Genomic DNA, 18,311 nt, shown 5'->3' on the forward strand with positions numbered 1-18,311 from the left:
AGCATTACGGTATCCCACACTTGCTAATGTTTCCAGGGGTTCCCAGGTCAGGACTGCCTGAGGACAGACACAGGGTCTTACAAGTTACCAAATATCATTTCTCTGATTGTGGCCTCATTCCTACTTGTGGATCTTCTAACACTTCTTCAGAGTGAGTTCCACTCAGCTGCTTGCAGGAAGGCCCTCAGGGCTGTCTCATATGTGTGTTCACCTGCTTTGCATCCTGGGGATTACCTGTGCAGCCAGTGCCTCTGACAGTCTCTAACAGTGGCGAAGCACTCACAAGGGTGTAGCTTAATTCCTGTAAAACCTTTGAATATTCAATGAAGTGGTCAGCAATCAGACTTAGAAAGCTAATAATGAAGTTTTGCATTCTTAAGGCACTACAGGGTATCCATAAAGCAACACTTTGAGTTTTTCCTTTTTAATCACAGCTCCCACCTTGTAAACTCTCTCCTCCTGGATATGCAGTCTCCTCAGTCCCCTTCTCTTGCTATCTACCTGCTGAATCTTAGCAGATGAACTCATTTCTTACTTTCATGAGAGGCTAGAAACCATGAGTGATCAGCAAGTTTTATATCATACTGTGAGCTGTGTTACCACAAGAATCCTGCCTTACTTGGCTTTATGTCTCCTGTGCCTAGCACACAGTAGGCACTCAATAAATATGTGTCAAATAGATGGATGGATAGATGATGGATGGATGGATGGATGGATGAATGGTGGGCTCTGGAGTCAGACAGAAGGACGAGGCTTCCAACTCCAACTCATTCGTTGCTAACTTTTTGACATTAAGCAACTTATTAAAATTCTCTTAGTTTCTCACTTTTAAAAGAGAAGATGACACCCTGTCACATGACTGCAAGAATTAAAAGAGATAATGACTGTAAGGTGCTTAGTGCAGTGACTGACATAGAGTAACTGCTCCATAAATACATTTCCCTTTCTCCACAATGGAGAGCACCATGTCTGCCACTTATTTATGTCTCCTATAGAGTCCTGTTAAGTGCTGGGGACATGAGAGAACTGCAATCAATGCCTGCTGAACTAAACTGTAGTAACAGGAGGAAACTGCAGTGGAAATAGCTATAATCTGTATTTATGAGAATTATCTAGCATTGCCTTCAATAGGTTCATTTTATTCTTGAAATTAAGTAGCCTCTTTTAAAATTTTCTCCTTGAAAACTATCAATGTTTAGAAAAGAATTTAAGTCACAAGTTATAAGATAGTACCATCATCGTTAGAAAGGTAATCTAAAAGTAAATGTGGTCAGAGATTGAGCTGGGATGACATTGTCAGAGGCAAAAAGTGAAGAAAAGAACAAAATGTCTTAAAAGAAAGGGTGAGTTCATCAAAAAAAGATATTCGTCTGCTCTGATTCTTCCCTACTCCTCAGATCATTCTACACTCTTCTTTGTCTTGCTCTGGGACCCCAAAGGCCAATCCTTACAGCCTGCAATCCCTGGACTCCCTTGCTCTCTGGTTTCCATATGGGTTCAGCCAACAGGAAGCACAGGCAGGAAACAGGCGGAGGGAGGAGAGAGAGGCTGGGATGTTATCCCCTTGCTCTCTCCCTGAACGGCTGCATCCCATTAGGGCCATAGCTCTCCACAGGCAGCCCCTGATCCGCAGCTGCAGCTGGCACCAGGCACTAGTGCTGCCCCTCCCTCTGCCTGCAGACCCTGTTAGTCCATGGGCATCTTACCATTCATTCTTGGCTCTTCAATGCTCATGTGAATTCTGTAAACAGTTTTCTCAGTTAAAACCCTTGAGCTTGTTCTTTCTGTTCAGTACCCTGATTGATAACAGTGCAATTAAGTTTATAATTTGTAAAGGTACCTATTAAGAATTCTTCCATCAATCACAGGTCTAATATTTTCATATTCATAGGTCACTCAAAGCTCCTCTGGAACTTAAAAATGCAATTAAATTAGGTGAAAGAAAAAACATAAAAATGGAAAAAGTGTTATAAATTAAAGACAGCTGTGCTCAAACTATAACTGAGTTATATTTCCACTTGATTGTGAATTTGGAATTTGGAATGCTTTTCCCCAATAAGCAAAGTTGTAAAATTAGAATAGTTCCTTAGGGGGAAAAATTACTTAATTCATAGCATGCCTTAAATATAATCCTGACTATGCTATTTCTTAGAATGCATCCTACAATATTTCAGTAAGCATTAACAGGATTATTTCTGTGGTTACAAGCTCAGGGCCTCATTGTGTAACTCCAGAGGGTTATGTTCAGTGTTATTCTATATGAACTGTGTTCCTGCACTCAGCTCCATAGAATACACCGTGAATGATATCCCTTGATATTATGCAACATGGTGGTGCCATCTACCAATTAGTTACTCTTAACTAGTTCTCCCCGAAGGGCCTGAAGGAGAGGCTTACACAATTATGAGAGCAGAACAAATGGTTTTAAGAACTAGCTAAGTTTCCACATCTGCTAAGATCCTGAGGTCCTTCTATTTATGGGCAGCAACGGCACTGACACACATGTCCACTGAGTTTTGGGCACTGGACACACATCAATAAATAGTATCTACCATTTATTGAACATCTTCAATATCCCAGGTACTGTGCTATATGTTATTTCTAATCAACTATTAATACTACTATTACTACTAATGGCTTAAACTTATGGATTTCTTACTATATGCCATTCATTGTGGTATATACTATACATACCTTGTCTTAATTGATAGGTAGGTACTAATGCTATTTCATTTTAAAGATGAAAAACAGAGGTGCAGAGAGGTTAATTAAACTGTTTCAAATCCTACATATAATGAATAACAGAGCCAAGATCCTGTAAGAATCTTTAAGGTTTAAATATCTTACCCAAGGTGGATTAAAATGGTCTGGTACCACAATTGAAAACCACATATGTCTAATAATCATTCCTTCCACTTTTTTTTGAGATGGATTCTTGCTCTGTCACCCCAGCTGGAGTGCAGTGGCATGATCTTGGTTCACTGCCAGCTCCGCCTCCTGGGTTCACGCCATTCATCTGCCTCAGCCACCCGAGTAGCTGGGACTACAGTTGCCCACCACCACATCCAGCTAATTTTGTGTATCTTTAGTAGAGACGGGGTTTCACCTTGTTAGCCAGGATGGTCTCGATCTCCTGGCCTCGTGATCTGCCCACCTCTGCCTCCCAAAATGCTGGGATTACAGGCGTGAGCCACCGCACCCAGCCTTCTTCCATAGTTTCAATTGAAGACCAAAGGGTAATTTTCCATACTGGGGCTAGTGCTCAGGAGCTGGACTCCAGGCAACTTCTATTCATGACTTACTCATGAATTGAATGACACCAAGCTTGAAGGCACTTAAGTTAAATAATAATGTACTAATATACAACAAGGCTTATTATGTTACTGTGAATTAACTTGACATATTACTACAATAATGTAGCATATGTTTAGCATAAAACCAACGTAAGAAAAATGAAAGATTCTAACTTGCCAAGCTTTTAAACAAAATAATGTAACTACCAAGGTACAAATCCAATGTGTAATGATAGTTTCCTCATTAGAATAACAAAGATGTTCTGTGAGACAGGAGAGAAACTTTGTCATTAAGCTACAAACCCGCAAAAGGAATTCATTCAACTTAATATCAAAGCATTATGAAGAGTATTGATGGCTAAAATCAGTCAGCAATAAAAGGTCAATACGATAAACCTCCTTGAATCTTTAATTTGGCCCCTTGTGTATAAACATAGGAAGAATAGAATTAATACAAATGTCTATTTATATATGCTAGCATTTAAAAGAGAAAAGCATTCAGTTATTTTTAATTAAATTTCACATTAATTTTGTATAGATAAATATATTCTCTGCTATGTCAGAACGGTCTCTAATTTATGCTGTTAGTACCTCTATGATGGGCTTAGGCTTTCTATCTGGCAGCATAAATTTTAGGTTATTTATTAATTCCTCTATTGAATGCTACATATATTTGAGAGTAAGACAGTGCTGATGGATTTCTTCATTCTCAATGGTAAGTGCTTTGCATATAGTAGGTGATAAACAATTTTATTGAATGAGAAAGACATTTTACTATTAAAGCATTATGTTTGCTTCTGCTTCCTCCAAAATAGGAGAGGTTTGAAATAAACTTACATAGCTTGGTGGATAACTCGGGATTTTTCCAGGAGATATTCAGAAATCTGTGCTCCCACTACAGCTCCAGAAGAGGTGAATTTCATTTCTAAGTATTTTCCAAATCGGCTAGAATTGTCATTTATAATAGTGCAGGCATTGCCAAAGGCTTCTACCAACTTGTTTACTTGTAAAATCTTCTCTTGCAAGGTTCTGTTATTAGCCTAAAGAGAAAATATTAAGATATTTTTAAAAACATAAAAAACTAACTTGGTATATAATGAAATGTCTCTTCTTTGGTAAGCACTTTATGTAGACATAAACATACAAAAGCATGTTCCTGATATATTGGCAGATGTTACATCCTGGTCTATTTTCCCCCTACCATACGTGGATTCACTCACTTGTTTTCTTAAAAAAGGACAAGGAGATATTCTATACTTTTCTATTCAAATGCAGTTCTGCCTGATTTACAAAGATAATTTATAAGCAGCCTATGCACATTGAAGTACACTTGTCATTCTGTTATTCCTCCTCTACCTGCCTGGGCCCCCATCCAAATAGTCCCCAAAGCCAGAACCACTTTACTTGCTTTCACAGAAGCTGCTAATCCTGAAACTAAGAGAGGAAAGATAACTGATTAATTCAGAAGCAGAGAGAAGGGAATAATTATGAAAAGTGAGAACAGCTCGGAAGTATGAATGGGAGGAGTGGAAACCAGGTCAAGGTTAGCAGGCTTACATGGCTCTACCTCTATTTCTTCCCCATCTCTTATGCTCCTCTTCTCAAAGAAGTATGTTCCATGTTTCTTTTTTACTACTTTAGTTGAAATTCTACTGAGTAGAAATTTATTTGGGTTAATAGCCAATCACTTTTACAAAGGCATTCCAACCTCTGCCCCCCGAGGTGTAGGGAGGTATTAGTTATTCACAACTTGGCAGAAGTTAGCTTAAGTAGATTATTTTCAGTGTAATACCTACCTTAATACTTTACCAAGATCAACTATGTTAGACTTATTGCAGATTTTCTATGTGGAGGGAGAACAGTGGAAGCTATTTCTGGAACACAGGCTACATTAGAATTTGAGTGGGTTGGAGGGGGCATTCACAATGAAGTTTTCAGGCTGTGTAAGAACTTTGAGTATCTTATAAAAGAGGAAATAAGGGGTGAGTGAAGAGCATAGTAATTTGGGGGATGAACTTGGCTCTTTTAAAATGTTTTGGGCTGGCCTTGCACCCATGAAAAAGGTGAGATAACATTTTCATTGGCATATATTGAATAGCAGTGACCTGCTAAGTAAGATTTGGAAGACTGCATATTTCAAAGATAAGTTCTATCTACCAAACACCTCATTTTTCCATCTGGTAAATCCTTATCAAGGACATAAATTAAAACAAGATAAGATGTGATAAGGGTAGGAATCTGAAAATACATATATACCTCTCCCCAATTAACATTAATCTAAAACAAGACAAAGAGATTAGATTAAGGAGTTTGCTGACATCTATAGAACCACATTCACACACAATTGATTTATCACTGATGAGAACCTCTATCAGCCCGCAGATCAGAACAGAATAGCAAGACCTGCGAGTAAATTCATTCAGGTGTTCAGCTCCTCTACACCAGGATAATATGCTATGCCTCACTGCCCCCGCGCCCCACATTAAATCTTATCTCACCGTTGTGAAAACCTTTTAAAATGATACTTCTAGAAGGAGAGAGTGGTTGATGGGCAAGGGGGAAGAAAAGGCTGAGATGAGACACCTGGGGTAGCGCCACCTTTTTTTTTAGGTCTCTCCTGGCTCTTCCACTCCTGAGAGGGTCACAAGTCTGCTAAGTAGAGGTTATATTAAGCCACTGGGTCAAGACTTCTGATAGAACATATTAAAACCACTCAATTAGTTTTTAACAGGAACATGGAATTCTTCCTACTCATCATTTTGAAAATGAATTAGGAGTGACATCAAGATGGTTGGCCAGAAGCTCCTAGTACTCTCCCTCTGATATGGTTTGGCTCTGTGTCCCCACCCAAATCTAAATTGTAATCTCCATGTGTCAGGTGGAGAGGGCCTGGTGAGAGATGATTAGATCATGGGGGTGGATTTTCCCCCTCACTGTTCTTGTGATAAGGACTGAGTTCTCATGAGATCTGATGGCTTGAAAGTGACATTTCCCCCTTTGCTCCCTCTTTCTCTCCTGCTTTGCTGTGCTTGCTTCCCCTTCACCTTCTGCCCATGATTGTAAGTTTTTTGAGGCCTTCCCAGCCATGTGGAACTGTGAGTCAATTACACCTCTTTTCTTTATAAATTACCCAGTCTCAAGTAGCTCTTTATAGCAGTGTGAGAATGGATAATACACCTTCAAGCCCCCCCTACCTGCAAATGAGTAAACAAGTACATTTAAACCAAAATAACGAAAGGAGCATGCTGGAGAACAGCAAAAAACCAGCCAGTAGAAATCCTGTAGAGCACAGAAACCCAGGATGGCCACATAGAGAAGGAAAGGAACACCTTACCTTTACCACATCATGCCCCAAGTGGGGATCAGCTCACAACCAGGAAGGAAGGACAGCTCCCTGCAAGGAAAGGTAAGCAAGATACCCCCAGCAACCTCTCTCACTACTGCGGACACTTGCAGTCATTGCTACTGGAGACTCCTGCAGTCCTCACAGGCTCTGAGCTTGGCTGAGGGAGCTCCCTTGCACCAGAGCTGAGGCAGCACCCCACCCTCAGAGGGCCTCAGGCCTCCTGAACACTGAAGTAGTTGCTGCCACCACACATCACAGGTGAGGTGGTACCTTGCACCCTGGGGCTCCAAGCCTTTGGCACACCTAAGCAGGAGCACCTCCTAGCACCACAGATGATCAAATATGTGCAAATTAAACAATGTACTGCTGAACAGCCAATTGGTCAAAGAAAGTAAAAGGGAAAGTAAAAAATACCTTGAGACAAACAACAAGGAAAACACAACATACCAAGCCTATGGAATGTAGCAAAAGCAATTCTAAGAGAGAGGTTTGTAGCAATGAATTCCTACGTTAAAAAAGAAGCAAGCTCCAAAATAAATAGTCTAGCATTATGCCTCGAGGAACTAAACAATGAAGAAAAAATTAAAGCCAAAATTAGCAGAGGAAAGGAAAAAAATCAAAACCTGAGCAAAAATAAATCAAACAGAGAAAGGAAAATCTATAAAAAGAATCAATAAAACTATGAGTTTTGCTTTTGAAAAAAATAAGACTGACAAACCCTTAGCTAGTCTAAGAAAATAAGAGCGATGACTAAGATAAGTAAAATAAAAAATGCAAGTAGAGAAATTACAACAGACGTATCAGAAATAAAAAGGATCATAGGGACTATCATGAACAATTATCTACAAACAATTTGGGTAGCTTGGAGGAAGTAGATAAATTCTTAGAAAAATACAACCTACCAAAATTGAGTCAGAAAGAATTAGAAAGCCTGAACAGACCAAAAACAAATAAAGAAATTGAAGAAGTAATCAAAACCTCCTAACAAAGAAAAGCCTAGGATAAGGTGGCTTCACAGCTGAATTCCACCAAACATTTGAAGAAAATACCAATACTTCTTAAACTCTTCCAAAAAGTAGAGCTAGGCCAGGCACAGTGTGGCTCATGTCTGTAATTCCAGCATTTTGGGAGGCCAAGGTGGGAAGATAGCTTGAAGCCAGGAGTTTGAGACCAGCCTGGGCAACAAAGTAAGCCCTCATCTGAACAAAGAATTATAAAATTAGCTAGGTGCACTGGCACATGCCTATAGTCCCAGCTACTGGGAAGGCTGAAGCAGGAGGGTCACTTGAGCCCAGGAGTTCAGACACTGCAGTGAGCTATGATTATGCTACTGTACTCCAGCCTGGGTGACAGAGTGAGACTCTGTCACTAAGAAAAGCAAATTAATAAATAATAAAAAATAGAGCCAAAGGGAATACTTTCAACTACACTTTATGAGGGAATACTTTGAACTACACTATACCTAAGCCAGAAAAAGGTATCAGAAGAAAAGAAAACTACAGGCCAGTTTCTCTGATGAACACTGATGCAAAAATTCTCAATAAAATATTAGCAAACCAAATCCAATAACACATTAAAAAGATTATATATCATGTCCAAGCAAAATCTATCCCTGGCATGCAAGTCTAGCTTAACATATGCAAATCAAACAATGTGATTCAACATATTAACAGAATCAAAGATAAAAACCACATAATCATCTCAATTGATGCAGAAAAAGTATCTGAAAAGTCCAATGCTGCTTCTTTTTTTAATTTTAAAAGTGGAAGCTGTATTCCATTTTCCTATGAGATTACAAAAAGAAAAGCATTTACTAAGGTATAACTCATAAGAGGTCTTTCTATAGCTGTTTATCTTTCTATTGACAGAATGTCCCAGATTCTTATGAACTATCTAGAAATTGCTGGTCTTGCTGCGATTTCCACTAAGTAGCAGTATTCTGGAGGAAGAAAAAGGACATTTTGGAAGAAATGAAGTATTCTTTGGCATAACCATTTTCATTCCCAAAGAATACAGGAGCTACGTACAATTATATAAAATTTTCTTAGGCAATAGAAAAGCAGTATTAAGCAAAGTGGTAATAGGTTTCTTTACCTTGAAAAGACACAATTTTTAACATTTTTCAACCACACAATAATCTACATCATATGTATGAGTTACAGAAGACCATTTAAGATACCACAACATCTTTTCTTGATGTGGACTCTCAACAGTTTAGGTATAGAAAGTTCCTCAACATAATACAGGCAATGTATGAAAAATCCACAGCTAACATTATAATCAATGAGGAGAAACTAAAAGCTTTTCCAATAGTATATTACAACGCAAAAAAATACTCACTCTCATGACTTCTATTCAACATAGTACTGGAAGTACTAATAAGAACAATCAGACAAGATAAAGAAATAAAAGGCACTCAAATCAGAAAGGAAGAAGTTGAACTGCAGTCAACCATGGTCTAAAACTATTAAATGAAAAATTCCAGAAATAAATAATTTCTAAGTTTTAAATTGCATGCCATTCTGAGTAGTGTGATTTAATCTGTGCCACCGCATTCTGTCCCACCCGGAAAGTGAATCCTTCCTTTGCCCAACGTATCCACGTTGTATATGCTACCCACCTGTCAGCCAACTTAGTAGCCCTCTCAGTTATCAGACCAGCTGTCACAGTATCACAGTTGTTGCCATCAAATAATCTTTATTTTACTTAATGGCCCCAAAGCACAAGAGTAGTGATGCTGACAATTTGAATATGTCAAAGAGAAACCATATTTGCCTGCTTGAAGTGAAAAGGTGAAAATTCTTGACTTCATAAGGGAAGAAAAAAAATGTATGTTGAGGTCTACTATCTGTTAAATTGTGAAGAAGGAAAAAGAAACTTGTGCTAGTTTTACTGTCACATATCATATTGCAAAAGTCATAGTCATAGTGCATGATCAGTACTTAGTTAAGAAGGCATTAAATTTGTGGGTGGAAGACATGAACAGAAAATGTTTTCTGATTGGTGTCAGTGGTTGAACCAGAAAGCATTGAGCCTACACAAAGAAGTCAGCAAGGGATGCCCTAAAACAAGTGACACTAAGGTATTTTGAGAGAGAGAGAGAGAGAGAGAGATCATATTCATATGACCTTTATTACAGTATAGTGTTATATTTTATTTTTATTGTTAATCTTGTATTGTGCCTAATTTATAATTTAAACTTTATCATAGGGATGTTTAGGAAAAAACAGTATATATAGGGCTTGATATTATCTGCAAGTTTCTGGCAACCACAAGTGTATCTTGGATCATATCCCCTGTGGGGATAAGTGGAGACTACTGCTTTTGCAGATAACATGATCCTACCTGTAAAAAGCCCCAAATATCCCACAAAATAACAGTTAGAAGTAATAGTTCAACAACATTTTAGGATACAAAATCAACATATAAAAGTAAATAACATTTTTATACATAAATAACAACCTAACTGAAAAAGAAATCAAGAAAGCAATCCCATTAACAAAAGCATAAAAATAAAACATTAGGAATAAATTTAACCAAGGAGGTGAAAGATCTATACACTGAGAACTATAAAACAGTGATGAAAGAAGTTGAGGAACACACAAATAAATGAAAATATATCTCAGGGATCAGAAGAATTAATGTTGTTAAAATATCCATACTACTCAAATATACAGAATCAATGCAATCCTTATCAAGATCCCAAGGCATTCTTCACAGAAATAGAAAAAAACAGTCCTAGAAAGGGTCAATCATCATAGTAGATGGGAGACAGGACTGGATTGCAGCTCCAGACAGAGCAGCGTACAGAGGCTTGCACTGTGAATTTTAGCTCCGGATTAACTGCAAGAACAAACCAGCAATCTCAAGAGGACTCACTGACCCTCTGAAGGAAGTGGACCGCTCCTGCAGGACCTGGGAGACCTTCCAAATACTGTGAGTGCCCCAACTGCAGAAGTGGGAGAGGAAGACCCTCTTCTCCTGAACACACATCCCCACTGGAGAAGCTGAAGGTGGGAGAAGTTTCTGAGTTTACATGGAACTGAATCCATTTGGAGAGCCAAGCGAAATATAGGGGTAGAGGAAGCAGCAGAAAAACCCTGGGAGCTTCCTGGGTCCCCTAGCAGGCCACTCCTGCCTGGCACCACAGTGATCCAAGGGGAGGGTGGCCAGAGGAGCAGAGGGTAAAACTGCACAGGGAGAAGGAAATCTTCAGCTGAACTTTGACCTGGCAAGAAGCCTGGCCAGAACTCGGGGGAGGGTGCAGATCTGGTGTGTAGACTGCACAAGCAGGGGAAGAGCCAAGCACTTTTCTTTTGCAGCTGGGAGGAGGATAGCCTGGGGCAGGTTTTCAAGCCCATTTCACCCTCTGCCTGGAAACAGACTCAGCTGTTGCGGGGGGCATGGTGGGAGTGAGATCCACTCTTCAGTTTGTGTGGGAGCTGGGTGAGGCCTTTGACTGCCAGCTTTCCTCCATTTCCCTGACAACCTGCATGACTCAGCAGAAGCAGTCATAATCCCCCTAGGTACCCAACTCCAGGGACCTGGGAATCTCACCCCCATCCCACACAGCAGCCACAGCAAGACCCGCCCAAGGAGAGTCTGAACTCTGATACACCTGTCCCTGCCCCCAGCTGATGGTCCTTCCCTACCCACCCTGGTAGCGGAAAAAAAAGGGCATATAATCTTGGGAGTTCTAGGGCCCCACTCACGGCCAGTTCCACCCCATACTACCACAGCTGATACTTTCTGAAAGTGCCACCTCCTGACAGGAGGTCAACCAGCACAAAAATAGAGCATCAAATCACCAAAGCTAAGAACCCTCATCGAGTCCACTGCACTCCCCCGATCACCTCCACCAGAACAGGTGCTGGTATCCATGGCTGAGAGACCCATAGACAGTTCACATCACAGGACTCTGTGTGGACAACCCCCAGTAGCAGCCCGGAGCTGGGCAGACTTGCTGGGTGGCTTGACCCAGAAGAGAGACAACAATCACTGCAGTTCAGCTCACAGGAAGCCACATCCATAGAAAAGAGGAAGAGAACTACATCGAGGGAACACCCTGTAGGACAAAAGAATCTGAATAACAGCCTTTAGCCCTAGACTTTCCCTCTGACAGAGCCTACCCAAATAAAAAGGGACCAGAAAACCACCCCTGGTAATATGACAAAACAAGGCTCTGCAACACCCCCCTAACAACAACAACAACAAAATCACACTAGTTCACCAGCAATGGATCTGAACCGAAAACAAACAAACAAAAAAGATTTACCTGAGAAAGAATTCAAGAGGTTAGTTATTAAGCTAATCAGGGAGGGACCAGAGAAAGGTGAAGCTCAATACAAGGAAATCTGAAAAATGATAAAAGAAGTGAAGGGATAAATATTCAAGGAAATAAATAACTTAAAGAAAAAGCAATAAAAAATTTGGGAAACTTTGGATACACTTTCAGAGATGCAAAATGCTGTGAAAAGTCTCAGCAATATAACTGAACAAGTAGAAGAAAGAAATTCAGAGCTCAAAGACGAGGTCTTCAAATTAACCCAATCCAACAAAGACAAAGAAAAAAGAATAAGAATAAGAAAATATGAACAAAGCCTCCAAGAAGTCTGGGATTATTTTGGTTAAACAACAAAACCTAAGAATAATCGCTGTTCCTGAGGAGGAAGAGAATTCTAAAGGCTTGGAAAATATATTTGTGGGGATAATCAAGGAAAATTTCCCTGGCCTTGCTAGAGACCTAGACATCCAAATACAAGAAGCACAAAGAACACCCGGGAAATTCATCACAATAAGGTCTTCATCTAGGCACACTGTCATCTGATCAGGTTATCCAAAGTTAAGATGAAGGAAAGAATCTTAAGAGCTGTGAGACAGAAGCACCAGGTAACCTATAAAGGAACACCTACAGATTAATGGCAGATTTCTCAGCAGAAACCTTACAAGCCAGAAGGAATTGGGGCCCTATTTTCAGCCTAATCAAACAAAACAATTATCAGCCAAGAATTTTGTATCCAGCAAAACTAAGCATCATATATGAAGGAAAGAGACAATCTTTTTCAGATGAACAAATGCTGAGAGAATTCGCCATTACCAAGCCACCACTATAAGAACTGTTAAAAGGAGCTCTAAATCTTAAAATGAATCCTGGAAGCACATCAAAACAGAACCTCTTTAAAGCAAAAATCACACAGGACCTATGAAACAAAAATACAAATTAAAAGCAGAAACAAAACCAAAAACTAAAGTACCAGGCAACAAATAGCATGATGAATGCAAGGGTACCTCACATCTCAATACTAACATTGAATGTAAATGTCCTAAATGCTCCACTTAAAATATACAGAATTGCAGAATAGATAAGAACTAAACAACCAATTATCTGCTGCCTTCGGGGGACTCACCTAACACATAAAGACTCACATAAACTTAAAGGGGTGGAAAAAGGCATTTCATGCAAATGGACACCAAAAGCGAGTGAAGTAGCTATTATTATATCAGACAAAACAAACTTTAAAAGAGACAAAGAGGAACATTATATAAAGATAAAAGGCCTTGTCCAAGAGGAAAATATGGCAATCCTAAACATATATGCACCTAATACTGGAGATCCCAGATCTATAAAGCAATTACTAATAGACCTAAGAAATGAGATAGACAGCAACACAATTATAGTGGGAGACTTCAATACTCCACTGACAGCACTAGACAGGTCATCAAGGCAGAAAGTCAACAAAGAAACAATGGATTTAAACTACACTTTGAAACAAATAGTCTTAACAGAAACATACAGAACATTTCATCCAACAACCACAAAGTACACATTCTATTCAACAAAGCATGGAACTTTCTCCAAGACAGACCATATGATAAGCTATAAAACAAGCCTCAATAAATTTAAGAAAACTGAAGTTATATCAAGCAGTCTCTCAGACCAGAAAGAATAAAACTGGAAATCAACTCCAAAGGAAACCTTCAAAACCATGCAAATACATGGAAATCAAACAACCTGCTCCCAAATGAGCATTGGGTCAAAAACAAAATCAAGATGGAAATTAAAAAATTCTTCGAACTGAACAAAAATAATGACACAACCTATCAAAACCTCTAGGATACAGCAAAGGCGGTGCTAAACGGCAAGTTCATAGCCCTAAATGCCTATGTCAAAAAAAAAAAAAAAAAAAAATTAACACAAACTGACATTCTAAGGTCACACCTCAAGGAACTAGAGAAACAAGAACAAACCAAACCCAAACCTAGCATAAGAAAGGAAATAATCAAGATCAGAGCAGAACTATATGAAATTGAAACAAACAAAAAACCCCACAAAAGATAAATGAAACAAAAACCTGGTTCTTTGAAAAGATAAATGAAATTGATAGACCATTAGCAAGATTAACCAGGAAAAGAACAGAAAAAATTCAAATAACCTCATTCAGAAATGAAACAGGAGATATTACAACTGACACCACTGAAATACAAAAGACCACTCAAGGCTACTATAAATACCTTTACACACATAAACTAGAAAACCTAGAAGAGATGAATAAATTTCTGGAAAATTTATATTATATAAATTATAAATTTACCAGCTGAGACCACAGGTGCACACCACCACTATTTACTTTTTGTAGAGTCAGGGTCTTGCTATGTTGCCCAGGCTGGTCTTGAACTCCTGGACTCAATGTTTATTTCTTTTTATTGCTGAGTAATATTTCACTGTATTAACGTACTATAGTTTGTTTATTCCACTTTCCGGAGTTTGTAAACAAAGTCTCTATAAATCTTTGTCTATAGGTTTCTGTAAAGGTTTTCATAGTCTATACAGAAAGGCACACAGCACAGATAAACACATAGCAGTAGAACTGCTGGGTTGTATGGTAAGTGTAGCTTATAAGAAACATCCAAACTGTTTTCCAAAGTGGCTGTATCACTTTGCATTCTCACCAGAAATACAGTTGCTCCATATGAAACCCAATAGTCCCATAGATTCTTTTTTTTAAATAAACATGGAAAATTGACCCTTCTGGTCTTGGAGCTTGAACTTTAAAATTTGTTTTATCTGATTTCCCTCCTGAGGAAACCACCTTCAGGCCTCTCAAAAAAAAGTATCAAAGAACTGAAACTCCATAGATTACCACATCCAGACAATAAGATGCAGATCCCTCATTCATCATTATTGCTTCCTTGTCTCTCCCTAGTTTCTGTGTTCTTATACATTCTTACACGTCTTCCCTGTTATGTAAACCCCTAGTTTTAACTGGTCAAAGAGATAGATCTGAGACAGCTCCCATTTCCCGGGTGCAACACCTGATTAAAGCCTACTTCTTTGGCAATACTCATCACCTCAGTCATTGGCTTTCTGCGCAGCAAGTAGCAGGACCTAGACCAAACCCCTGGTGTTTCGGTAACACATGTTGATATCGTTTGGCTCTATGTCTCCACCAAAATCTCATCTTGATTTGTAATCCCCACATGTCTAGGGAAGGACTTGTAATCCCCATGTGTCAAGGGAGGGAGGTGATTGGATCATGGGGCAGTTTCCCCCATGCTGTTCTCATGATCGTGAGTGAATTCTCACAAGATATGATGGTTTCATAAGTGTTGGGCAAGTTCCTCCTTCTCTCACTCTTCTCTCTCCTGCTGCCATGTGAAGAGGGTCCTTGTTTCCCCTTCACCTTCTGCCATGATTGTAAGTTTCCTGAGGCCTCCCAGTCATGCAAAACGGTGAGTCAATTAAACCTCTTTCCTTTATAAATTACCCAGTCTCGGAAAGTTCTTTATAGCAGTGTGAGAATGGAGTAATGTACATATCTCTGTCAGTATTTGGTATTGTTAGATTAAAAAACGCTAGCCATTTCAGTCATTTTAATAGTTTTGTAATAGTGTTTTCTTGTGGTTTTAACTTGCATTCCCAAATGATGCTGATGTTGAGCAACTTTTCATTTGTTTATGTACCATACATAATCATCTTTGGTGAAGTGACTGTTTCAAACATTATGTTTGTTTTTAAATTGTCATTTCATTTCATTTCTTATTGAGTTTTATTAGTTTTTTTCATATAGTCTAGATTCAAGTCCTTTATTAGTTGTGTGCCTTGCAAATATTTTCTCTGAGTCTGTGGGTTGTGTTTGCATTTTTGTAACAGTGTCATCAGAGAACAGACATTCTTAATTTTGACAAAATCAAATTTTTCCATTTATAAATTATGCATTTTGGGTTGAATCTCAGAACTCTTTCACCTAACTCAACATCACAAAAAACTTTTCCTATGTTTTCTTGTAGTAATTTTATGGCTTTTGGTTTTATGTTTAGATCTATGATCCATTTTGAGTTAAAAATTTGTATAACGTGAGTATAGATTGATGTTAACTTTTTTGTATGGGACTATCCAATTATTTCAACATCATTTGTTGAAAAGACCACCTTTCTTAATTAATGAATTTTACACCTTTGTCAAAAATCAATAAACCATATGCAAGTAGCCTCTCTATTCTGTTTAATGACACACTGTCTTGGCTATTGCAGCTTTACAGCGAGTCTGGAAATAAGGTAGTATGAATCCTCCAACTTTGCTCTTTCTCAAGATTGTTTGGTTATTCTAGTTCCTTTGCCTTATATATATTTTTATTATATATTTTTGAGTCACCTTGTCAATTCCCACCAAAAAAAAAAAATCCTGATTGGATTTTTATTGTAATTGCATTATATCTACAGAACAATTTGTGGATGACTGACATCTTAATAATATCGAGTCATTTAATCCATGATCATGATATATCTCTTCGTTTATTTAGGTCTTTTATTTCTTTTAGCTCTTTCAGTTTTCAGCATACAAATCTTGCACATATATCATAATATTTAGATCTACACAGTTCATGGTTTTTTTATTTTATTGTTAATGGCACTTTTAAGATTCAATTTGTAATTGACCGTTGCTAGTATACACATATAGTATGTAAATACAACTGATTTTTGTATGTTGACTGTCTTTTAACCTGCTAGCAACAAAAGGAGAAAAAGTAAAGAAAGCATTCAATAAATGCACTGGGACTAAAAAGAATGAAAATCACATTTATAAGCCTTGCTAATAAGTGTGCTAAAAGTTAGAAAAACCTCAAAACAGAGTACATGCTTTTCATATTGTTCATTATTTTAAACTCTCAAAGGATAACAACTGTATTTTAAAATTTCTGTACATTATTAAATGTGAGATACTAGAGAATATTAATGAGTTATATTAAGTTCTGAAATTCAACAAATATTTCTGATGGGACAGAGAAAAAAATGAATTATACCTTTCCAAGCACTGTCAGCTGCTGAACTAAAAGATGAGCACTTTCTGTCTTTCCAGCACCACTTTCTCCAGAAATAACAATGCACTACACATAGAAAAGAAAACTGTGAGAAGACCTTATCCTCAAAATTCAGGTGATATTTAAGTAACTATGAGGTAAATTTCTAAGAATGGGAGACTCTTCTTACCTGATCTGAATTATATGTTATCATAGATTGATATCCTAAGTCAGCCATTGCAAAAATGTGAGGAGGACTGGCAGTTCTCTTTGATCCAATATATAGTTTGGAATGCTAAGGGTTAAAAAGAATACATTTGTAGGGCTTTTTGTTTTTCTGTTTTTAAGTCCTGAATTATTTACAAATATAGCTCCAATTTTTAAAGCAAAGTATAAATAAAAACGCCATTTTATACCACCAAAATATTATTACATACATGTTACACACATATTGCACATATATCTATATGTATAACTATGTAAAATAAAAGCCTGACACAAAACAGCCCAGAAATATGATATGACACAAAGTAATTTAAAAGATTCTGCATTGTACTTCCAAAGCAGAATGTAAGGTTTCAAAATTCCATTATTTACTTAAGTGAAAGCATTCATTAAAAATAAGACGATCAGGTTTCAGTTTGTTAACTGCTCCTTGGATATAATAATGTCTCACACATGACCACCATTTTTTTCCTTTCACATCATTTAACATACATTCTCTCATTTGATTTGTCCACAATCACACAGTGAATTGATAGTAGGATTGCACTAAAGCCCGAATCTTCTGAAACATAGGTCAGGGCTTATAAATTTACTGTTATTCCTATAAATTTTAGGATGGTAAAAGATGACAGAGATGTACTTTTCACATGCAAAAATAACTATTAGGAACAGGCTTAAATAATTTTCTGGAGTACACAAATAGCCAGAAGAGAATGAGTCCAATTACAAATGAAAAACAACCTTGTTTAATTCCAGAATAGTATTCTATATTTAAGCCATTAGGGGTTGAATAGTTGATAATTATATATTCATATTCATAAAACATGTGTGTGATATTAATGAAGCCAATAATACAGCAAAAGGAATTTTTAACTCATAATGACAATTTTTATAGCCATTAAGTATGTATTATCTACATAAACAATGCAATTATACTTTTGACGCTCCCATACTCGGTTCAGCGGTAGACATACATTAAGTACATACCTTTTTAAGCAGACTTAAGTATATGCTTTTAAAGGCATCTGTTTAGTGACACAATATTTAATGTAGAGCCGTTACCAGTAACTGAATGTAATAAACACTCTGGCACACACACTTAGAGAAACGAAGACCACAAACTGCACCCAGATTGACTCCATCTTCTAC

The 18,311-nt window shown here is 37.8% G+C and overlaps 1 protein-coding gene across 1 annotated transcript in view; it reads right to left on the reverse strand.

The window, feature by feature from the left end:
* The window catches only part of MYO3A (myosin IIIA), a 263,818-nt gene that overhangs the window by 117,439 nt on the left and 128,068 nt on the right, over positions 1-18,311 (reverse strand). The window contains exons 13-15 of the mRNA XM_023194848.2: positions 17,128-17,232; positions 16,941-17,024; positions 4,131-4,333 (exon numbers count right to left, since the gene is read on the reverse strand). Of these exons, the coding sequence (XP_023050616.1) occupies positions 4,131-4,333; positions 16,941-17,024; positions 17,128-17,232 (392 nt within the window). The remainder of the gene's footprint in view (positions 1-4,130; positions 4,334-16,940; positions 17,025-17,127; positions 17,233-18,311) is intronic.

This window comes from Piliocolobus tephrosceles, chromosome 9 (genome assembly GCF_002776525.5).
Source record: "Piliocolobus tephrosceles isolate RC106 chromosome 9, ASM277652v3, whole genome shotgun sequence".
In the NCBI taxonomy this organism is placed as follows: domain Eukaryota; kingdom Metazoa; phylum Chordata; class Mammalia; order Primates; family Cercopithecidae; genus Piliocolobus; species Piliocolobus tephrosceles.